The 23,351-nt window shown below is 44.2% G+C and overlaps 1 protein-coding gene across 4 annotated transcripts in view; it reads right to left on the reverse strand.

Annotated features, from left to right (window-relative positions):
• The window catches only part of LOC115062403 (calmodulin-binding transcription activator 1-like), a 279,779-nt gene that overhangs the window by 196,329 nt on the left and 60,099 nt on the right, over window positions 1–23,351 (reverse strand). The window contains exons 4-5 of one of the 4 annotated variants that reach the window (XR_003844072.1): window positions 13,563–13,646; window positions 1,717–2,182 (exon numbers count right to left, since the gene is read on the reverse strand). Coding sequence is in view for 1 of the 4 variants with exons in the window: in XM_021201166.2 (XP_021056825.1) it covers window positions 13,638–13,646 (9 nt within the window). In the remaining 3 variants the exon portion in view is untranslated. Of the gene's footprint in view, window positions 1–1,716; window positions 2,183–9,659; window positions 11,707–13,365; window positions 13,647–23,351 lie in introns of those variants that run through there. The other 3 variants (XR_002380644.2, XR_003844071.1, XM_021201166.2) reach the window with 3 other exon arrangements.

The following is a 23,351-nucleotide window of genomic DNA, read 5'->3' on the forward strand; positions in this document are numbered from 1 at the left end:
ATACATTATGTAAACAACAGCAAGCCAATCAGATCTTTTTGTTGTTGTTGTTTGTTTGTTTGTTTTGTTTTTTGTTTTTGAGACAGGGTTTCTCTGTATAGCCCTGGCTGTCCTGGAACTCACTTTGTAGACCAGGCTGGCCTCGAATAGAAATCCGCCTGCCTCTGCCTCCCGAGTGCTGGAATTAAAGGCATGCACCACCACGCCCGGCTCCAGTCAGATCTTTAGAGTGATAAAAAGACATTTCAAACTAAGAGCAGACATGAAGAACTTGACTTCTCTTCCATCTTTGGCCCGTGCGATCTGTAATCTGGTCCACCTCTGCCAGCTCCTTTCACACAGGCACACAACAAGAGCACCAATCAAGAAAGACGAGTTGGTTTCTTAATATAAGAAGCCATGTTTGATGAATCAGAAAGGAGATGTTGACCGTAACAAAGTCATAGTGCACTTTATTAAGCGGAGCTTCAACCCCTCTAAGAATAAAGAGCATGCAGACATGTTCACTGTGTCCTGGGTTGCTGTTCCAAGCAACTTACCTCATCCTTACATTTGTACCCTCCACCAGGACTGACTCACGCATATAATTCTGAGGGGTTTGTGAGCTCTGCCTCGTTAGCCACTTCCTGCAATTATATTCTCAGCTCAAAACTTATACTACTCCTTACATTTCCATCAGAGGGAAAGGCCACATTCAAAATCAGTTGACATGCCTGGTGCAAACAGAACCACTACCACAGCTTTAGCCTCTGGGCTTGCTGTGTGACACACAAAGGTCTGGCCTTCGCTTTCCTTAAAAATGGCTGAGTCTGGTTTGATGGAAGCTATTGGACACTTCCCAAGTGAGGAAAACTTGGGTTTGATTGGCTCTTTGTCCTGGTTTTAGTGGACTGCTTCTGTGTATAATAAGCAAAGTTTACAATTGAGATGCACAAAGCTTACAGGTGAAATGGATTACCCTAGAGAAGTTTGACTCTGCAGACTTGTCATCAGAAGCCACCATCACTACAGACTCTCCTTGAGATAATGGCCCACATCACAGGAGACTGGCTCCTTAGTCTTTGTTACAAAACAAAAACTCAACAGTTGCAGGAATAATACTGTGGCCTCCATGAATACACAAAGGACAAAGATGGAGAGTGAAGGCTGCTGGGCCAGGACTTGTTGTTATTCTCTACATGTGGACTTGCATGCATAACAACTGGTCCATGAATGCTCTGGGCAACAGAGGAATACCACAGAGTACACCTATCCCATAGATGAAGCCAGTCCTGGGACCACGAAGTCCTAAACTCTCATGAGGCAGATACTGATGGCCAAGATGTCGTTACCTCCAGCTTCACTTGTCCTGGTTAATGCCTGCTCACCTGGGTGAACTGGAAACTGTCACTGGGATCACTAGATAACTGAAGAGACGATTCAGGGTCTCTACAGCTTTTCTATGTTCCTGGACCCTCCTCAGCGACAGTGATGCTACACCACACCAGTGAAGTGACTCCCATTCCCGTCTGCCTGCTGCTACACAGGAATCATAAACACCATAACACACAGTGGCTCTGCAATTCATAATCCCATCATCTTGGATACTCTGGCTTCTCGTATCTCCCTGAACTAGCTGCAAAACAAGACTTCCTACTATTACCATTTTCAATGGCATACAGTACATAAACAGCAAGTTAAAGACTGAGAAAGGACACAACACTAGTGGCCCACTAGTTCACTGAACAGCATTTATTGATGTAACAGGAGCTGCCTGTCTGCTGGCGACAGAGACCGCAACAGGCCCTGCTCTCACGGAGCTTCCATTCTTTGTGAGGCTGTAATCAACACATAAACAGGTCATTGCTGTGGTAATAAGAAAGGGAAGTTTGCTGGGGGCAACAGGGACACAGGGGCATACATGGTGCAGGCCACTCCCCAAGATAAGTGTATTTTTTCACAGTCACTCTGGATGAAGTCACTTGAATCTATTTCATTTTTAGTAACATTCAGTTCATATAAAGTTGGGGTTTAAAGTAGTTAACTCACTAACAGAACTGTCCTGAAGACAATCAGGAGCTGGCAGGGCAGCACGCTCGCCCTATGCACTCCGCCAGCTTCCGCCCCATGTGTCAGCCCTCAGGGCTCCAGCTCTGTGGGCCCTTCTTCTTGCTGCGCCCATGAACAAGTATGTGCTGAGAGCCTGAAATAAACAGGTGTGAAATGGGTCAAGACCATCGCTTCTATTTCTGTTTTTAACTGAAGAAAATGTGCCCCACTTCCAGAGGCAGAGAAAGAAGAGAACATGGGAATAAAGGCCAACTAAAGTATATTTTAAACACATGTGAGTGTGTACATGTACATGTGTCTCTACCCCACACATGACCTATTTCCCTAAGGTAAGTGAAAATTGGGCCTTATGTAAATATCTTTTTGACAATGTTACAGTATAACTTTTATTAACCTCTATCTCTGAGAGACCACAAAACTTTTTTAAAAATCAAATTATAAGTTAAAAGTTAAAAAAAAAAAATCAAGGTCCAAGCTCAATTAACACTAATTTTACAAGCAGTTCTTACTTACTCTGCATATTCAGCACACTCCTGGAGTTTTTGTGTTTTTCTGACACGGTGTCCCAGGGGAGCCGTTAGGCACAATGAGCTCTCTAATTCAGATTAACATGTCTAAGTACATACTGATAGAGCAGGCGACACTTTGAGAGTGTGCTAGAGTGTGTCTGTGATGCACAGCACTGAGAAGGCTGACAACTCCCGGCACCTCCAACTCAGCACCACAGGCCAGTTTCCCAGGTTAGGAAAATATAGTATTTCTAAGGGATGCTGAAGGCTTAAGTCAAGGACACTTCTTAATCAATGTAAGGTCTTAACAAGCTGCCAGTGACATCCACGGTGACCCTGAACCTATTCCAGAGCATGAAAGTGCAGGAGGGAAACCTCAGCGACCTGTGCCTCCCTAGCTCAGGAGCTACAGCAGGCAGCGAAGGGGAGCACTAGACTTGCTAGTCACGAGACATGGGAGTGAAAGGTGCGGGCATGGCCGCCTCTCAGCCCTCACATCAGCACAGTGTACACAGGACAGTGTCATTCAGGGCTTGAGGGGCGTCCAAGGCCCACAGTACCAGGCTCTGCTCAGTGCACCATGGGCCTGAGTATGAAGAGGATCCATGGCCATCTGCAGATCAAAGGCCTCATGACCTATATCCCCAGGTGTTATTCAACTAAATCAGCAACTCGAACTATCAGGATAAATTGAAGATTTCAACATAAATCACATGTGCATATACTGTGACATCTCTGTGTCAGATAGCAGTTTCTGACTTGTTTCCATTGCTCTCTGCATATTTGCTTTCTGCTACAAAAATCTTAAGACCTGCATAAACAAAACCGGCATTTATTCTTCTCTTCTCCACAGAGGTGTAAAGTTTACTCTTACCCAAGGGACCTCACCCCATCGTTTCTCCCACCCCCAACCCTGATTCCTTCTCTCACCACCACATGCTGGTGCCAGGCTGGGCTCTAGGCAAACAGGAAGAGGGAGGCCCAGCACCAGCTCCAGAGAGCTAACTCACTGCATGAAAGAGACTGTGACATACACTGTGGTACGGGCCCTCTTATTGGGGCCACACCTGCAGGAACAGTGAACTGGAGTCAACTGCATTGAACGAAGCCTGAGAAGGTTCATGAGAAGGGGATCCCAGCTGGCCTGTGGAGGAGGAGGAGGAGGAAGGGGGATGGGCTGGTATTTAAAAATAAATCACAAGTTTAAATGTTATACCTGCATTTCTTTGTTGATGTTTTTTAAGCACTCTAGTAGCCCAGATCTAAATTAAAAACAGTGAACAAGGATCACTCACTTTCCCAGTCTAGACAAACTGACCTCACTTCCAAGAAGACTACAGTTCCATGCAGGCCACTTAAGTAACTGTGCTAACACTGTCTTTCAAAGCCTGAGCCTCTGGTTTTCTTCCATGGCCTGTGACTTACAAGTGACAGAGAAGACAGCCCTTCTTCTGAGGGGCCACTGAAGTGTACTTCTCTTCAAGACTTACACATGAAGAGGTGAGTCTCTAAGCAAAACCCTCTTGGTGGTAAGGAAGGACCTGAATAAGCTGCAGTGAGGCCAGCCATCAGTGCTGCCTCCTACCATGTCTCCAACTGGCTCCTGGCACCCTCGTCCTTCCCCCACTCTCCCTAGGGGAAAGAGAGTCTGAGAGGACTGATGTAGGAGTGAAGTTTCATTATTTCCAAAACATGTTTCTTGAGCTTTTTTTTTTTAATGCAAGAATACACTTGGAAACCAACAGTTCTCCGCCAACATTGGAGCCCAGGCCCCAACAGCCTGCAGACCTAGACCTGTGTATCCCTCCCTCTCTTTTCACATAAGTTGCTACAAAGACCATATAACACACAGGGCTCAAAATGGGCTCTTCCTAAATACTGTGCACAGAAAATCTTGAAAGGGATTCCTAGTTAATCTTAATATTCTAGAAAAAAAACAAAAGAGAGTCTAAGGTAACCTTATGTTTGGTAAGTAGTGGACTCAGACCAAGTCTGCATTACTGCTGGCATGAAAAGCAATAATAGAGTGAGCCAGGGCAAACCTGCAGACTATCTCACCTTTCCCCAGCTTTTAAGACTAAAAGATTCTAGACTGAATCGATTTTTATTAATCTTCAAACATTCAGTGTGGGTCAAAGCAACACAAATATACAAATATACTAATTTGTGCCCATGCAGATATAAACTATATAGTGGTTAAGCTTCATGGCAGAAGGCTGACCTGGGCCTAGTCAAGAGGAGCAGAAAGGACAAAGAGAGTGTACACACTGCTATCTGCACCACAGAGAAATGCCCTGAAGCTGCTAAAATGCCGGCTTCTGTGGGGATTCAAGCACCTTCAAGACTGTTGAGCTAAGTATTACTAACTGAATTTGAGGGATTTGAGGATTACGCCAAAATAAAGATCAGCATCTAAAGATACATGGAAATAAAGACAAGACTCCAAAGGCTACTCTCCCCTTGGGAGAGCTGTGGGAAACACTCACAAGGACAACACCTTTATTAGCTGCTCCAGGAAGGCCTTGTCAGAATGAAAGCAGACAGAGGGCACCAGAAAGCTACCATGTAAGGAAGAGCTTCAGAAATGATGGCCTCTGTTTCTGGTATTACTATGAGAATACCAGAATTCTGAGCCCAGATCTCACGGATGTACAGACTCACCCCACAGCAGAAGCTTAAAGCAGGGCCCCTAAAATAACGTTCACAGACATCACACGTACAGGGTGGAAGGTTGTGTAGTCTACTAAAGCTCATTTCATTATGACTTCTTTAAAGCAGCTCCCTTGACACTGTTGGTAGACAGTCTGCCTGAGGTCTATGTATGAGCACAATTACCCTGCCATAGGTCCAGCTTCAAGTACCACTCTGAGTGCCATGGAACTCCAGCGCTTCCTGCCTCTGCCTGCTCCTTCCTCTTCAGTCCTCAGCATGTGTGGAACACTCAGCTCCCCCATTGAACACAACTCACAGCAGCCTCATCTCAGGTTAATTCATGAATACTCCAGACCTGGCCTGGCCTGCATTTAGCTCCTGAAACCAGAACCCAAAACTAATGCTCAGCTTTCTACCCTTACTTCCATCTGAAGCTGCTGATACTGGGGTTTTCCCCGACAGGTCTGAACCAGCCATAACCTGCACTGCCACCAGTGACTCCTAGATGGTATCCTGTTTAGACCTTAGCAGAATCTGACAGATGCCCATACTGTTTCTAAGCCCTTCTTGTATACCTTCTCTGCTTGTTTCTCGCTTTCCTCCTTCTCCTTGACACTGGTGGCTCAGGAGTCCATGCTCAGACCTGTCCATCCATGGTTCCTCCCTGTAGGACTCCCCACTCTACAGCCTTATCACTTCCAGGCTAATGCTGCTCCAATGTCTGGCTCTAGCTGAGTGAGGCCTCTCCCCTGAGTTGATGCCTCTAACATGCCTCTAACACCTACAGCAGACAGCTTTAACGCTCATTTGTCCAAATCACACCTCAGGGACCCTCCCTGTCCCTCTTCTTCACCCTATTCCCACAGTCTTCCCAGTTGAAGGAACTGCATGCTTACAGTTTCTCTGAGTTCAATGTTGACATCACAGCTCCATGAGGATGCCATGTTTCAGCTCTCGCTGAAAAGCTCCTAATAACCAGTTATTCCTGACTATACCTGTCTAAGCCACTTTCAGCTCTTCCCTTACTGGGCTGCCTGCTTCCAGTCTCCTTAAGTCAATGAGCAGGAAAGCTTTCTAAAAAGTACCTGAGGCAGCTACATGGTCTGCTGGGCTGGGCTACACATCTCAAACACAGTGTCCAACAGCCCTTCCCTTAGTGAGAGCTGCCCTACTGGTCACTGGGTGGCTGAGATAGGTGCATGAGGTAGTGGGGCTCTCTCTCAACAGGACTACAAATAAACCGGAACTGTGATGTAGAAGAGTATCACTCATGTTCTTCACCCTATTTAAAAATGGAAACAGCATTTGAGCTTGTTGGGTCTATGTACAGTAGCAGATACTATACATAGACCCTGCCCTACAGTTGGGCAGAAGTGTCAGGAGGGTGCAAAAGCGTTCTCCCAATCTACACCAGAAAGAAAAGACTACTCTTGAGCTTAGGCTTACTCTGGCTCATGCCTGTAATTCTAGCACTCAGGAGGCTAAGGCAGGGCATGGGTACAAATATAACATCAGCTTGAATCAAGGAGTCAGATTTTATCCACTACCTTAAAAAGTAAAAAGCACACCATTTTGGGTAGTTTTGTAAATGCTGTCCCCACTGAAGAAATGAGTGTCTTTGCTACCTTGAAGCAAGCCACATGCACTAGTTTCCAAGTAGCAAAAGTTAACTCTACAATCTTAAACTATGTGCTTCGAAGTTTAAAAAAAAAGGGGGGGGGGGGACTAGTGAGATGGCTCAGTGGTTAAGAGCACTGACCACTCTTCCAGAGATACTGAGTTCAATTCCCAGCAACCACATGGTGGCTCAAAACCATCTGTAATAGGATCTGATGCCCTCTTCTGGTGTGTCTGAAGATAGCTGCAGTGTATTCATATATGTAGAATAAATAAATCTTTTAAAAAAATTTTTTGTTCAGTCTGCCAGGTTCAAATTCACAAATGTACAAAGCTGACTAAAATCACCAGCACTGCCCTACAAAGGTCATGTGACATTTCTGGATACTACCACGATCTGAACAAACACCACAGAACAACTCACCAAATACTGAAGTCTCCCAAGCAGAGGCAGATGAATTTCCCACCAGCCCCAAGAAAAACACTGTGTTCAAAGGATACCTCAGGTCCTGTGGGTCCAGCCTGTCTTACACCTACACGCACGTATTTCTCCCAGGCTAACTGACAGTTGTTTATAGATGGTATAGACAAGTTAAGTCAAATCAAGTTTTACCATCCTGAGATAGGTAATACATTATATATGACACTTTCTGGGGAAGCCCTACAGAAGGGATGGCAGAGGGGAAGTGACCCAGTGCTCAGCAAAGGTAGGACAAGGCTTCTAAGCTCTGAGCAAAGCCTGTGAAATACGTCTTCAGGACTGGTGCTGCACAGCAGCAAACGAGGCATGAGTGGAGCAGTGTTGTATAGAACTGTCACACCTGCAATGATGCCTTCAATCCTGGTGCCAGACTGAGTACATGAAACCTAGAAGCAGAGGCCCAAGAGGTCAGTGAGATGCCGTGCAACCTACACAGGACCTGCCCACTTCCCTGTACTGCTCTGGCTTCCTGATGGTCATGGGAGCAGATGGAGGTCACTGGGAGGTCCTGAATAGTAGTAAGATCTAGACAGGTCTTTTCTGTTAGCCATTGTGGTTGTTGTGTGTTTTAAATTCTGTACTTGATTAACCATTAAGGTCACTGTGACATAGCAGAGGCCTGCTGTGTGGCAGGCAGCATAAGTCACATCTCAGTTCTGCACTGCTGTACCGTTGGCAACACCTAAAGCACCAGGACGCTGCTGCTCTACTTTAACACTGTATTTAGCTGATGGTCCTAAATAACACTCTGTCAGCTTTTGTAACCCGGCACAAAACCACACGCCTTGTGATCTACCAGCTGGGCTGCGGTAATGCCCTTGACTGGAGGCTTAAAAGCTTTGGTCAGGACGTCCCTTTGATGTATTGTCTTTCCATATCAGACTGCAATGATTACCCCCAGATGTGTCATCACATAGAGTTCTACCAAAATTAGATTATGGCCAGCTAGTGAGACGCCCTCTCCGCTTTGGTACCACCATGGAGGCTGCTGCTCCTGCCTTTGTCTGCAGGATCGAGCGACACAGCTCTTAGGTCTACAGGATGCGGGGATAAGAGCCATCTGCCTGGTCTGGTATTTCTTTAATTAAAACTTTAATTACAGATATATCTCTGCACAGATACGTGTAGTCTATCAGCTCTTGCTCTTAATTACCTGCACTAATGAGAAATGAAGAGCTTGTATTCGCTGAGTGTCTACTATGTGCAGAAACGTGTGCCAGAGGCCTAAGGGGAGCCGGAACCCAGCAGGCAAGACCCAGAGACAAGACTTGGGCCAGGAATTTCACCTGTTCCTCGACCTGTCCTCTTGGCACCATCTCTGGAAAGATGAAGGATTAAGAAACAGAATCTGCACAGGAGACAGAAAAGGACTGGAAGTAAGGGGTCAGCCACTCCCACAGGACTATGGTCATCATCTTCTGGTGGAGTCAGTAACTGGGGATGAGAACCACAAGATGCTGCTGTTTCCATGACATCCCCCTAAGTCTGACGCCATCTTCTTTATCAACACCCTTCAGCCTAGGCAGAATTTTGTGGGGAATGACATAGAGCACTTCCCACAGCCACAAGGGCAAGACAATCAGGAGGGCCTCCAAGGTCACCAGGTGGCACCTAGGCCAAATACTCAGATCTATAGACTCACGCAGAGCCACCACACTCCAAACCGAGGCCTCTGCTTCTCTCAGAATCACCCTAACCTTATGTCACTCACTCTTGTGGAGGGCAAGCGGAAGATTAATTACTCTGACTACTCCATCAATTCTGCTGGAGGCAAGCAGTTAATGGCAAGCTTCGGTGCTGCCATGGGGGCTGCTCCACCCTAACAGGACTGGTGGGGCAGCAGCAGAGGCAGTGGGTGTGAAGGCCTTTCCCTCTCCGTAGCAGACTCCTCATCACCAGCATCAAGGGGTTCACCATGGGTGATCAGCTCCCTTGCAGTTTAAAAGCTTACACAGCAGCTATATAGAAGCCCAAGGTAAGAAGCTGCCAAGACAACACCAGCTTATCCTAGTGCCTAAACGATACTGGTTGGTGACTTAAAGCATGGTGTTTCTCAGCCAACTGAATAAAGCCTATGTGGCAAATTACCAAAGTCCTCAAGATGAACAATCAGGATAGATGACCATAAACACAGCCTAACAATACTCAGGCTAATGAAGGGTAGCATTAAAAAACTCCTGGGCTGGTGAGATGGCTCAGCGGGTAAGAGCACCTGACTGTTCTTCCAAAGGTGCAGAGTTCAAATCCCAGCAACCACATGGTGGCTCACAACCATCCTTAACAAGATCTGACTCCCTCTTCTGGGGTGTCTGAGGACAGCTACAGTGTACTTACATATAATAAATAAATAAATCTTTAAAAAAACAAAAAAACTCCCTTAAAAAACAGATACCAAAACATACTTTCAAAAGTCCCCTGGAACATCTACTATGTGCTGGGCCCCCTGGAGGATTTGTACATATATTACATTGTGATGATAAATAACACTGTAAACATCAGGGATTACTGGGGGGTGGGGAGAGACAGTGCAGAGCTACGGAGGAAGAAAGGAGAAAGGAAAACTAAATGTTCAAGGCACGAGAGAAAACAAAAGCAGCAGACCGAGGAAGCAAGAGCGGCCCTTGTGGTGCTTAGTTCTGATTGCTTACTACAACCTAGCACCCAGGAGATAGTCTTGAACTACTGTCTAGACCGGGTTGTCTTGTGAGGACATGGTCAGGGATTGTCTTGATACCTTAATTAATATGAAAGACCCAGCCTGCAAGCGGGCAGCTCACTCCCTAACTCTTAAGTACCAGTGCTGGCTGAGCACTAGGTTCAGGGTGTGCTGCTTGCAGCTCTAGTGAGGACCTGATGTGACTAGCTGGCTCAACCTCTGCTGGGACTTACCCACAGTGCTGGACTACAGCTGCAAGTTTTGAGCTGAAATAAACACTTTCTCCCCAAGATGATTTCTGTAAGATTTTTGGTTTTATATCATAGCAACTGAAATGAAACCAGAGACCTCTACTTCAGGAACCTCGGAACGTAAGCACAAGCCTGGCTTCTGTGATGGCTTCTCACTCAGGGCTATTTCGCAGAGCAATGGCAGAGGCTTCAGGCACTGGTTAGTGTTGGCTGAACATCTAAGCCAGCAGAGAGAACCATTTTAGTTTGCAGTGTAATCTGCTCTGGAAGAACAGCATTGGCCCAGACATTCCAGACAGACATATTTCCATGTGCGCACATCATTTACCTGCTTTTCTCTTTCTTTATAAAGTAAACTTCCTGGATTTCTGATCAGTAGTTCTCAGCTAGGAAAGGATCAGAACAAGGGTAGACCATTTATCCAAGTTTTAACCAACTATGCAAGGGACTCTCAGCACACAGCCAGGATTAAAGAAGCCACTGTTTCCAGTGAAGCCTTACTAAGCTTAGGGCAGTTCTGTTACTGTCTGATAACTGAGGGAAGAGATGATCCCAGTTGAGGCCCTGCAGCCAAAATAGCAAAGCTGTCCCGTTCAAGGCAGCGAGTGTCGGTGACAGCTGCTCTCGAGTGGCAGCTCTGGAGCACCAGGGCCATGAGCCTGGGGAGTGTGGAGACCTACCTGAGCACCAGCACACTCCTGCCGGTTGCCTAACTCCTGGGTAAATCTGATGATTAAAATGTGTAGACAGTACTGGGAAGAACACCTGGTACAGATTCTTACACATGGTGGCAGGAGGTCACTTCCCATGACTTAAGAGGACACTGAAGACATATGCAGTTGAGAAAACACTGAACTGCTCAACACCCTGATTCCCAATATGCTGGCTGCAGGGCTTACCAAGGGAGAGTGAAGGGCAAGTCCAGCTAACCAGGTAAACAGTGACTGCCTCTTTACTCTTCCTTAGTCGCCAAAGTCCAAAATAGGTAAACAAAAGAACCTTAAAAAAAAAAAGTAACAGTAGTAGGTGAGGCCGCTTCTGGTAGCTGAACTCTGAGAGATGAGGAAGTCGTGTAGCTCTGCTCTGAGCTTGCCTCTGTCCTGACTCACCATGTCTGTGGGTCTTCTGTTGGGACTGGGAGGGGGGGAGTGGGTCCCACACCATGAACATCTGCCCTTAGCGCTGCCCTACAGACCTCACTCCGGCTGCTATAACTCACCATGATCCTGTGAGTGCGTGCTATCACTGTCGCCCCATTAAAGAGGCAGTAAACTCAGGAATAGGGCGGCTACATAACGTGCTGCAGTCAGAACACTTGCAAGAGGCCAAGGTGGGATTCGAACCTCAGCAGCCTGGCTCCACAGCCATGGTCCTGGCCCTTCACCACGGGGTTCACTACCACTGCCTCTTGGCACAGCCATAGGATGAGGTTCAGTTTCAAAAGCACCTTTCTTCTGAGTTCTCAGTGTTTCATTTATCCTCCCAACAACCCTAAAAAAGCAAGTAGGAGACATACAGTATCTGCATTTCATACACATTACAATGGAAGTAACAAGAAAACGGCTTACAAACTCCTACCTGGGCAGCCAAGCTCCTAATTCACTGTTTTCAACCCCAACTCATGTCTTCTGAAGTCTTTGTGATGGAGTTTTTTAGCTCTGCGAACTGTCTTAACAGACACAGATAGCATGTCCAGGCCTTCATAGTACAGAGCAGACTCTCACTCAGACACCAATCCCTTCAGTGAGTCACAATTACATAAACAATATCCATAGGGTTCACAACCTGGTACAAGTCCTTAAGTGCCAACCCAACATTATTTTGTTAAAACATAAGTTACTGGCTCTCTAAGACAAAAATAGGTTATCTTCATGTTAGCTTTAGAGAAAAATCTAATTTATTTAGTCACAGTGACAGTGAAAACATTTCACTTCTGCATCTACTAATGTGTCCTCGGCTCCTACTAGATTTATGAATAAAGTACGAGACTCTAGAGAGTCAACTCTGTCAACAGAGAGCCTGGGACTCCCTTGGGTACCATCAGGCAGCTGAGAGGAGAGGGGGCGACAGCACCATCACCTGCCACTCTGAGTCCACCAACTCTTATGTTAAGGACATTGCTTTGCTGCTGAAGGACACGGCACCCAAAAAAACAAAGGACACAACTAAGATGGGGGCAGAGGGACTTTGGGGAGAAGAAAAATACCCCTGCTCAACTGTGCAGTGCATTATGATGAGAATTGTTTTAATTACAAGAAGAGTCAAGGTTCAGTCCCCCGACTCCCAGCACAGGTACAGCCCCAGGAACCTTTATCTATTTCTTAACTCTAGTGTTCTGCAATTCTGTGACAAGAAACCCAGCGGGCAGGCCAGAGGCAGTGTTGTAGGGATATAGGTGTAACCTGCAAAACCATGCTCAGAGGCCCGTAAAGGACTGAACTTCTAAAGTGCATTCTGTGTTCATCTGTGCTCCCTGGGCGTGCTGAGAGATTACACTTGGGGAGTGGTATTTTATCAGCTCCAAGAATTAAGTATGATTTTGAGGCTTGTCCTGCTTTATTTTTTAGATAAATGTAAACACAAAAAAACAAAACAAAACAACAACAACAACAAAAACAACCTGTATTAACTTGAAAAATGGCATAAATCAACCTGGTATAGGGTCCATCAGAGCTGACCAGATTTCAGCAAAGACAAAAAACATTGTGGATCAGGTAAACCATTGATTTCCTTTATGTTTAAAGAAGTAGATTATTACAGAATGGAGAGAGGTGAAACTTAATGAGATAACTGTATTCTTCTAGCCTTTTAATGACATAAGTTTAAACTTTTTCTCTCAGCAAAACTTGAGAACACAAAATGTAATTCAAAATATGGCACTGAAGAAAACAATTGAAATTGCTGCTGTTTCTTAGGGGAAGGTGGCAACAGAGCCGTGTAAGGATGTGAGGAAGAGTGTGGGTAAGGATAAATATGAGTGTGTGTCTGCATGGGAGGGGTGGAATGGGAAGGGAGACTTCAGGCTCCTTAGCATGTATATGTGAGCGTCATGTAAGCATCAGCTAATTCATAATTTTTGCAAAACATGGACTGAAAAGGAAATAACCTTACATGGGGAAATGTACTCATTAAACTTAAATTTTAAAAAGATGAAAACACAGATTACACTTTATTCTTAAAATCAAAATGAATTTAAATACAGGAAATGAAGACAGCATTTTGCAACTTTATCACTCAAAAGAGAATCTCTACTTGAGGAAATCAGTGTGCTGCAATTGGAGAGATGAAATGTTACAGCTTGTACACCAAATTAAAAATGAAATTAAATTAAAAAATGAAATGGTTACCAAGGTAATGCAGGTCAGGGGATCAAAGGTGAAGGGTCACACATTATTAAAAAGAAATCCAAAAGGGCGGCTGCATCATGATCTCTGCAAAACAAAGGAGCTCCAGTAAGTACAAGCAGCATCTCCAGACAACAAGCAAGCTCACACGGCTCTCCCTGAAACTCAGCAGTCCTCCCTGATTCCATGGAGAGCCATTTTTATTCCGGTACAAAACCAAATTTTAATCATCTATTACCAACCAAAAAAGAAAACAAATATTTAACCAATCATATTAAAAGCCTCAAATGTTTCCAATTGGAAGTGGCTAGGAATGCTGGCATTTCATTCCAGTTGGAATCCAGACCCTGTTTTCTGGAAATGAAAATGTTTGATAAGTTGCCAACATATCAGGAATCTAATTTGGTCACAGCATGGTGAGTTGATTTTCTTTCTTTCTTTCTTTCTTTCTTTCTTTCTTTCTTTCTTTCTTTCTTTCTTTCTTTCTTTCTTTCTTTTTTTTCCTCTCCTCAAGGAATGAGTTCCAAAATTGAGTTTTTGCAAATTTCTTTCATTTGAAGTAGCTGCATAAAATTCCCATTATTGAAACATTTAGTATAACAATGTTCTTGAAGACAGCAATAAAGTGATACATGATAAAATAAACTGTGTAACTGTACCTATTAAGTCTGTTCCTACATTCAACTTTCACTGCACAAGGGAAAGGACATTTTAAGCAAACTAACAGCTTGCTATGTCTGTCGGAATCACACAGTTAACAGCCTGACATGAGGAAGAACCAGGGAGTGAGGAGGGATCTGACAGGCTTCATTTCTCAACCACTGTTACACTTACTCAGTTCCATTAACAAACTGACTCATGTTCCTACAAAGAACAGGAGAGCTGAGGCTTCGACATTTAACTACCACCTAGTTGTGGCAGTAGCTGACATCACAACAAGCTGAATAGTGCCATCACAGTAAATGCTCACTTCCTGAAAACTGATCAGCACAGACAATTGTCCTCACTGTCTTTACTTTGAAAACTAAGCCTGAGCAGGTTGTTTCCTCATTCAGGATCCAGGGTCCTTATGCAGACCAGAGAGTACCTAAGAAGCCCTGAGGCAGGTGGAGCAGCTGGCAGAGGGAACTTGGTGTGGTGAGCACTCCTGAGAATCCCATCTTACCAGCACTCCCGCTCTTCCCCAACCTTAGTCTCATGCCGCCACATCCAAAGCTTGAGTTAACCACGCTGAACTCACCTCCCCATATCCTTATATTTTAAAACATAGACAACTGTCAAAAGGATTTATTAAAAAAGAATAAGATATTCCTTCTAGTGGCTTATGGCAGTCAATAAAATGATCCTATGAATACCAATTTTTGTTTCCTCTGATTAGGTTTTGTTAAAATAACTGCAGATCACATGCACTGGATCCCAGTGTGTTAGTCAGTGCCATAAGGCCTCATCTCTAACACCACTGCTCTCCTGTAAGTGGCACAGCTATGAAAAGTAAACTAGCATTCCATTTGGAACACTCATCTCCCACAGCCTGGCACACAAACATTTGCTGCTGGAAGGCATGCAGGCAACGTTGAACACTGCAGAAGGAATCAATACCCCATCAAAACAATGCACACGGTGCTTTAGTAGCATCATTATTGAGACCATTTCAGCATGTTTGTAACAAAAGGCAAAAAGCTAGCAGTGTGGCATTAACTCAAGTTTTGTTTTTCTATTTTATATCAAAAAGAAGCACCAGGCCTGTTCAGATCAAGTACTGTATATAACACATCCACTATTAAACATCTATTCATAACATCTTCTTGACAATGACTTCTAGATGCTTTTGAAAAGTCTTCTAAATCATTCTTAAAATTCCATACCTTACAGAAACAGCTCCCCAAATTTCTGCCTATTATTCATGAGTCCCAGCCAAAGTGTTAGGCCAGAGCACCCAAGGCCAATGTGACTTCCAAGTTGTCAGGTGCTCCCTAACACATCCTGACCTTCCATGGAGTGGACTTGTGCTTCCTAGCTAAACACATGGCAGTTCTGACAGCCTTTGAGTGCAACTGTGCCCTTGGGGACAACAATCCAGATGGTTTTTAAAATAGCAATCAATTAAAAATGTTAACTAGTGTTTTCTGGATTGGGGAGAAGGTAAGACGGAGGGAGTTGACTAAGATTCTAACAAGTACCTAATCAGTACTCAGGAGAGTAAAGCAAAGACTCAGCACTAGATCCAAGATGCGGAGAGCAGCTCCAAGACCACTGGACCTGCTGAGGCCAGCATGGGATACCCTCAAGCGTTGCACCAGACAACAGGTCCGCTAAGTACCTACTTGACCCAACACCATTATTCTGGAACACAAGCTCTATACGGTTCAGAGCTTGATAGCTGCACTCTTCAACTAAGGAGCTAGTGCTAGTCTACACTGGAGTTAATGTGTTTTCCCTTTGGAATTTTCTGCCTTTTAGAGTATTCACAGGCCTCAAGCAGCAGTAGACCTCATGAACCAAAAATATGCAACTTCCTTTTCTTCTCCAGAAGCCTCCTTTGCCTTCACTAAAGCCACAGGCAGCTAGTGATAAAGACCTCACCAAGGTAACAGAAAACAGACTTAGGAGTTGCTACAGACTAGAACACACTCCCAGCTACGGAACCATGGGGAATATTCCTATCAAGCCGGGACAGAGCTCTAGACCATCTCAGAGAAACTTTACAAAGCTACAGTTTATCTCTTTCTACAACTAGTAAGAGAATTAAACAGTAAATGTTCAGAACCGCTAACCAGCCTCCCAAGCATTCTGTGTGTCCTTGATCTAAATCTATCCACCTACTGCTAACAGGATGCCCCAGGGACTCTCAACCGACTGTCAGGGACATGCTTATGAGCAAATTCAATTCCTTTTCTCTACAAATCTATGAGCAAGAGGAATCTATGAGAAGCTCACTTCCAGGGCAAAGGCCTGATGAAGGAAAGAAGTGCTGCATGTTTCCCTTAGACGTTAACTTCTGAAGTAACAAACACAGAAGAATTGGGAAGACATGTACAATAAAGAACTCAAGAAATTCAGAGTGAGGGAGAGTATGAGAGGACCGAAGAAGCCCATGGAAATAGAACCCTAGACATTTTTCTGGTTCTTTGCAGTGACTATTAACTCTGTTGTGTAATGCTTTCTGCAGCAGACATGAAGTTCAGCAAGCACTTGTACTATTAAAGAGACAATCAGCAAAAAGCTGATTAAGGTGATAGGGCAAATTTTATTGTTTTTAATCTATAACTAAAAATACATAAATCCCTGTGCAATTGCATAGCATCAAAGATACCTGAGTTATATCCAGCTTTCCAGTTAAAGCAGAGGCTACAATTCTGTTACTAGTTCATGATATGGTCTATGTTAGTTTGCCCTGCTTGGTAGAAACAGAACCCACTACAAACACCAGGAAGAGAAATGGTTGGCTTCTGTGTCTGCAGTCTCCACATTCACAGGCCCTGTGTCTGCAGTCCCTGAGTCTTCAGTCCCCAAGTTCATAGGCCCTATGTTAGACCCAACACATGGTATAGATCGCCTCCTTTCCTTTGTCAAACGTCACCATTTCTTCTAGTGTTCCAAGTTTTCAAAGCACCAATCTTCTGTCCCATGTCTCTAAGATGAACTAAGATGTCTATTTTCTCCAAACCTTCCTATGAATGATAGAACACGCTACTCCTACAGCCACAGTATTCTTACTATAGTCTTTTTCTCACTATGTAGCTCTGGCTAGTCTGGAACTCATATATAGACCAGGCTAGCTGTCTATGCCTCCCAAGTCCTGGGATTTAAAATGTCTGCTACCACACTCAGTCCCACTATATTCCTTTGTTGGAGGTACAGTAGCACACACCTGCAACCCCAAAATTAAGCAGGTTTGTGGTAAGAGGATTTAGAGATATGGGCTAAGATGGACTATGCAATAAGGTAAGAAAACGAAATAAAAAAGCAGTCAAGAGTAAAGGGATGATTTAGAGGGAGGCAGAAAAGACAGCCTAAGACATTTACCTTGAACAATAAATGTAGCCATTCTCTCTGCTGGTTTAGACTTGTTCACAGAGGATAAAGACAATTGGGGGAGGAACTGTGTGAGGAATCAGAGGACTTCTAAGGGACAGCCGTGCCCATGGCATTGAGGCTGTTCATGGCAGTACATACTGTAGAGTTATCACACATAGACACACAGACACACAGACACAGACACAGACACAGACACACACACACACACACCACTGTACAAAGTAGCAGCACATGGTCTCACATGCAAGAACTAAACAAATCAACCTCAAAAAGTTAACACAGAGCCTTGCAGTGGTGGCACACGCCTTTAATCCCAGCACTTGGGAGGCAGAGGCAGGCGAATTTCTTAGTTCAAGACCAGCCTGGTCTACAAAGTGAGTTCCAGGACAGTCAGGACTACACAGAGAAACCCTGTCTCAAAAAACCAAACCAAACCAAACCAAAACAAAACAAAACAAAAACAAAACAAATTAAACAAACAGTTAACATAGAAGAATAGTGGTTATCAGAATCCGTGATTTTAGTTGGGAGCCAAAAATAAAATGGTACAAGGGAAAGGGGGACAGTGTGCATTCATCACTCTGAGACAGGATCTTGTAGCTCACATTGACCCAGGCTGGTCTCAAACTCATGATAATCCTACTACTTTACCCTCCCCATATACTGAAATGTTACAGACATGAGCTTGGCTAGAAGGAGTAACTTTTAATGTCCTGTAACAGAGGAGTAAATGGTGAACAACAATTATGTATTTCAAAATAACTAGAAAAGATTCTGAATAGTCTCAATACACACACATACACACACACACATACACACACCCTCGAGTTAACAGATATGCCAATCAATATTTCTTATTTTTGTACACTGAATAAGTATATTAAAACACTGCAATACATCCCATAAATATGTAATTACTATGTATCAATTAAAAACAAAAATAGAAGGGCTGGGGAGATGGTCCATGGACAAAGCACTTGTTATACAAGTGTAAGAATCAAATTTGGGCCAGGTGTGATAGCACATACCTTTAATCCCAGCACCTGGGAGGCAGAGGCAGGCGGATTTCTGAGTTCGAGGCCAGCCTGGTCTACAGAGTGAGTTCCAGGACAGCCAGGGCTATACAGAGAAACCCTGTCTTGAAAAAAACCAAAAAAAAAAAAAAAACCAAAAAAAAAAAAAATCAAATTTGGGAGCCCCAGGACTTGTGTAAATATACAAGATATGGTGCAGAAACAAGAAAATCTCCAGGGGCTCACCAGCTAGCCAGCTGTATGAAGCAGTGAGCAAAAAATCTTGTGTCAAACAGGGTGGAAGTTAAAGACTGACACCTAATGCTGCCCTCTGATCTACACACATGTGCTTGAACACTGTCCTTCCCAAAAGACACATCAAACACAATAAATAATTTGATCAATCAATATGGCTGTAGTAAGTTGTTAACATGTACCAGCCCTTGGGTTTGATCCCAGAAGCACATCAACAGTGTGCAGTAGGAAATGTCTGCAATCCCACAGAGGGCAAACACAGAAGGGTCAGATCAGACACTCAATATCATCCTCAGCTATGTCACACAAAAGCCAGGTTAACAGGGCTACATGAGACTGTCTAAATAAACAGCTATTTTAAAGAGGGTGTTATCTCCCACATGCCACTTTCTCAATAAAGAAAGTGGTTTGTGGATGAGGATGCTTATCGGGAGCACAGGCACGAATGTAGCCTCACACTCACTCTAGGAACCAGGCCGTGCCAGGACTGCCCTGCAGAGAAAGTCAACAGCCTTCTGGAGAGGCCCTCGAGTTACTCTCCTGAGCTCCTTGCTGCCTATTACCACTTCCTGTTCATGCATAAGGACACACACAGATGCTGTATATTTAAATTTTCTTCATCTTGGTAACCCATACTGGCTGCATACCTGAAATTATCCCATTACCAAAATTGATTGGCCTACTACCTTTATTAAATTGAGTAACCTTTGGTATAGTCAAGACCCACTCCTTTCTAGAGTTATCCACCGTGGTAAGGATTGGCAAAATGCACAAGTTCCTCCAAATACAAATGTAAAAGAATTAAATAGAAAAGAAAACAAATTCACCACTGCTAGCTTCATTAAATTTCTTGTTTGCAGATTTCTTAGCAACATACACCAGTGCTCACCTATATTTTCGGACTGGGTGAGACGCTGGCATCTAAACCATCCATCATACCTAAACAGTATCTCAAGCTCCAATAGCAGGAGACTGCAATTCTAGACACCAAACAAGTGACTAAGGAGCCTGCCTTCCTGGCAAGGCTTGGGTGAGTCTGGGCAGTCCATAACTCTTCCTGTGGAATGGGACCCAGGGAGGCTGGACCTATTGGCCTCATGAGGTAACGAGCCATTAAGTGGCTAAACTGCTAAAATGCTAAGTTTAAAAGAAAATTCAAGGATGGAGAGAGAGCTTCTTAAGTCAAATGCTTGTCATTCAAGCATGAAAACCTGTGTTCAGATGGCAAGAAACCATGTAAAGCAGATGTGAGAGCACACGTCTGTAATCCCAGTGCTCCAAAAGCAAGACAGAAGAGGAGACAGGACACACTCCAGGAGCTTAGCCACACAGAGACAGGGCAGGAGACATCCACACACTCTAAATACTTGTTGGTGCCACAAACTTGTTTTTGTTTTTTAAAAGAAGAAAAAATGCAAACACAGCATATTAGTGGTTTCTCTCTACCAAGACTTAAAGCTTGTAGGCACCTAAAAATGCCTTCAGTTTTTAAAAGCTCAAGAGGATGGTGTCTGAAGTGGAGTGGAGGGGGAAGGGCAGAGTAGAAGACAGACACTGAGAAGGAAAAGCAACAAAGCTTACTTTCTGACAATATTACATGGGAACCTATGACTGTAGAAGCTTCCTCGGATCTAACTACATGCATACGTACAAAAAGTTAAAATGGAGTTGTCCTACAATGGACCAATAACACCCTTACTAGATACTAGAGGCTAATTTAAAAAAAAAAAAAAAAAGAACTAAACAACAACAACAAACCAGCTCCAGGAACAGGCTACCTTTGGGGGAGTTGGAGGTCAGTGAGATCCCCAAAGAACCCCAAACATTACAGACTATTGCCAATGCTATTGGGTTACCTTCCAGAACTTGCTAATTTCCAGACCGTATAAATGATCATACAAAAAGAGATATCAATCTAGTACCAACATGGAAGCATCAACTCAACTGGCTAACATCCATAATGCTGGAAGGTGCTATGAATGCTACCAGAGAAGAAAAGTAATCCAGCTTACTCAGCTGTGAACCCAGCAAGCTGCAAGAAAGACAAGCCTGGTAAGGCGTGGGCACTATTATGAGGCCCAAGAACCTTTGGCTACCCAGATTACAGATCCCAGGAGGGAACCCACTATTACTCTATGAAATAAGGATGATGTTAAACCAGCTCCTAGTGAGTTAACGAGATGCCCATAGACTTAAGTCATTCCCAATCTCCATGAGAGGTACTTCTATATATGTAAGTGACGATCGACACAGACCCACAAGTGGCCACGGTGCAGAAAGTCAGGGACTGGAGAGTAGCCAGCCCTAGCCAGTCACGCATGCGCACTCCCTCCTCCACAGGCCCAGAAAGCAGAGTAGGAAGGGCAGACGGAATTTAGTAAGAGGCAGAGGCAGGGATGGCTACAAAGGAAACAGCAGGGCACCTGCTCCTATGAACTCACAGCAGTTGTCACAACATGTGTAAGACTTAAGCAAGCCAAAGCTACACTGAATCCCAGCATGAAGAGAGGAGTAGGACATGAAGTTTCATCCTTTGCTGGGATGTTACTGGCAAGTTAGCTGCTGGGAGAGGAAGGGTTCATTTTCTCTATAATCACAGCCCCTGACAAGTTGACAATAGGCAACATATCGAGAATATTTGTGCAATACAAACTGGCGGCGGGGGTGAGGGTGGGGGCAGAAGATGACAAAAACACCCAATTCCTCCTGGATCATTTTCTCAAATAAAGTTGATTTAGAAATAAAGTTGATCTGGGAAGAGCTGGGGGAAGGAAGGTGACTAATCAAATTCTCAAAGAATATTTTTTTAAGTCTTTAAAACACAAAGAACAATACTGCAAAGGTGGGATGGCCAGCTATACAACTTAAGGATTCTCTTCAATGCAGAGGCGAACCAGGAAAGTCTGCTGTTTCTTCCTTTTGTGACCTTGGGGTGATACTTCATTTTCAACTATGCCTTTTATTCTTCATTTATAACATGAAAATATTATCCCTGCATCACAAGGTTGCTGTGAGAAGTAGCTGAGTGATAAAAGCACCATCAGCACCCAAGCAGAGGACAGTAAATGTTAGCTCTATAGCAGCATGACACAGCTGCCCTGAAACACCTTACTCAAGTGAAGGACAGTATACGTTAGCTCTGTTCCAGCATGATACAGCTAGCCTTCTAATATCTTCTTGTCTGACTCCTCAGCTGAAAAGGGACACACTCATTGGGGGGTAGAGGATACAGACTCAAGATGGTAAATCTTAAAGTTGGAATTCAGGGTACATAGCTCAAATTCTAAAGGGCTGATCTGTGGGGGTTTCCTCCATGCCCAACTGATTCACACACACTCCACAGACCACACTCTGCACAGGGTACTGCAGTGTAGAGGCTCCCAATTCTGTACTCGGTAAGGAAATGAGTGAGGCATCAAGAAGGCTGAGTGCACACTTCTTGACCCGACACTCATCCTCTCACTGCTCCTTATGGAGTACACAGGACAGAAAGCAGGCTTCTTTCTAGCCATGGAGATGGATGGATGGATGGATATATCCACATCCAAGAACTTGTTTATTACCTAAAAGTAAAGAGTGTTTGTTTTTTGACAAAAATTAACCCAGTGGGCAAACATTTATCAAGCATGCCTACCTTGGGGCAGACCTCAGGAGTGGGTAACAAGGGCAGTTACAGAGAAAGGAGCTAAAGTCCTAGTTTGATCTACCATAGTGATCCAGGAACAACTCAGACCAAGATCAAGAAATTTCAGACAGCATGGGTATACTGAAAAGATGTGGGATACTATAAAAACTCCCAGCAAGGGCATCTCATTGGCCCTGCAGGGGAACTAGAGATCTGAGGGAAACAAAGTGGAGAGAGTGAACACCAATCCGAGCAAGAAAGGCCTGTAGAAGAGCTAGGGTAGAGGTAGCCAGCAGCCAGGCTTCAGTCCTGTGGAGGGTACAAAATCCTGAGGAAAAAGCATTTCTAAAGACTACTCTGGATGGAGACCAATCTAAAGGCTGCCACAGGAGACACAGGGTCTGAAGAACCCAAGACAGTCTAGGGCTCAAGGACCTTTTCAGTCTGAAGGGAGTGGGTGGGCATAAAGACTAGAGAGAGCCAAGAAAACTTGGGCAATGTGTAATACAGAACAAAAGAAGGGGAAAGTGTTCCAAATGACCCTCAATGGAAGCAAAACTGTGGCCATACAGAGGATAGATTTGGCTTGTACTAATAACAATAGTTAACAGCTCATGTTGAGAACAGGTATCTTTGACCTAATTTGTTAAGGATGGTTCTTTTCTTTTCAACCATCCATAACCCCCATCTAGTCATGAGGAAAGTCAACACAACAAACCCAAACCTGACATCACACAAAATATTTCTCCTATCAAGGTCAACACCACCAACACAAAAAGGTGACAGTTGGATGAAGTCTAAGAAGAGACAACAACTATATAGTGTGGCATATCAGATTGGGTCTTGGAACAGCAAAGTAGG

Source organism: Mus pahari, chromosome 6, assembly GCF_900095145.1.
Source record: "Mus pahari chromosome 6, PAHARI_EIJ_v1.1, whole genome shotgun sequence".
Classification (NCBI taxonomy): Eukaryota; Metazoa; Chordata; class Mammalia; order Rodentia; family Muridae; genus Mus; species Mus pahari.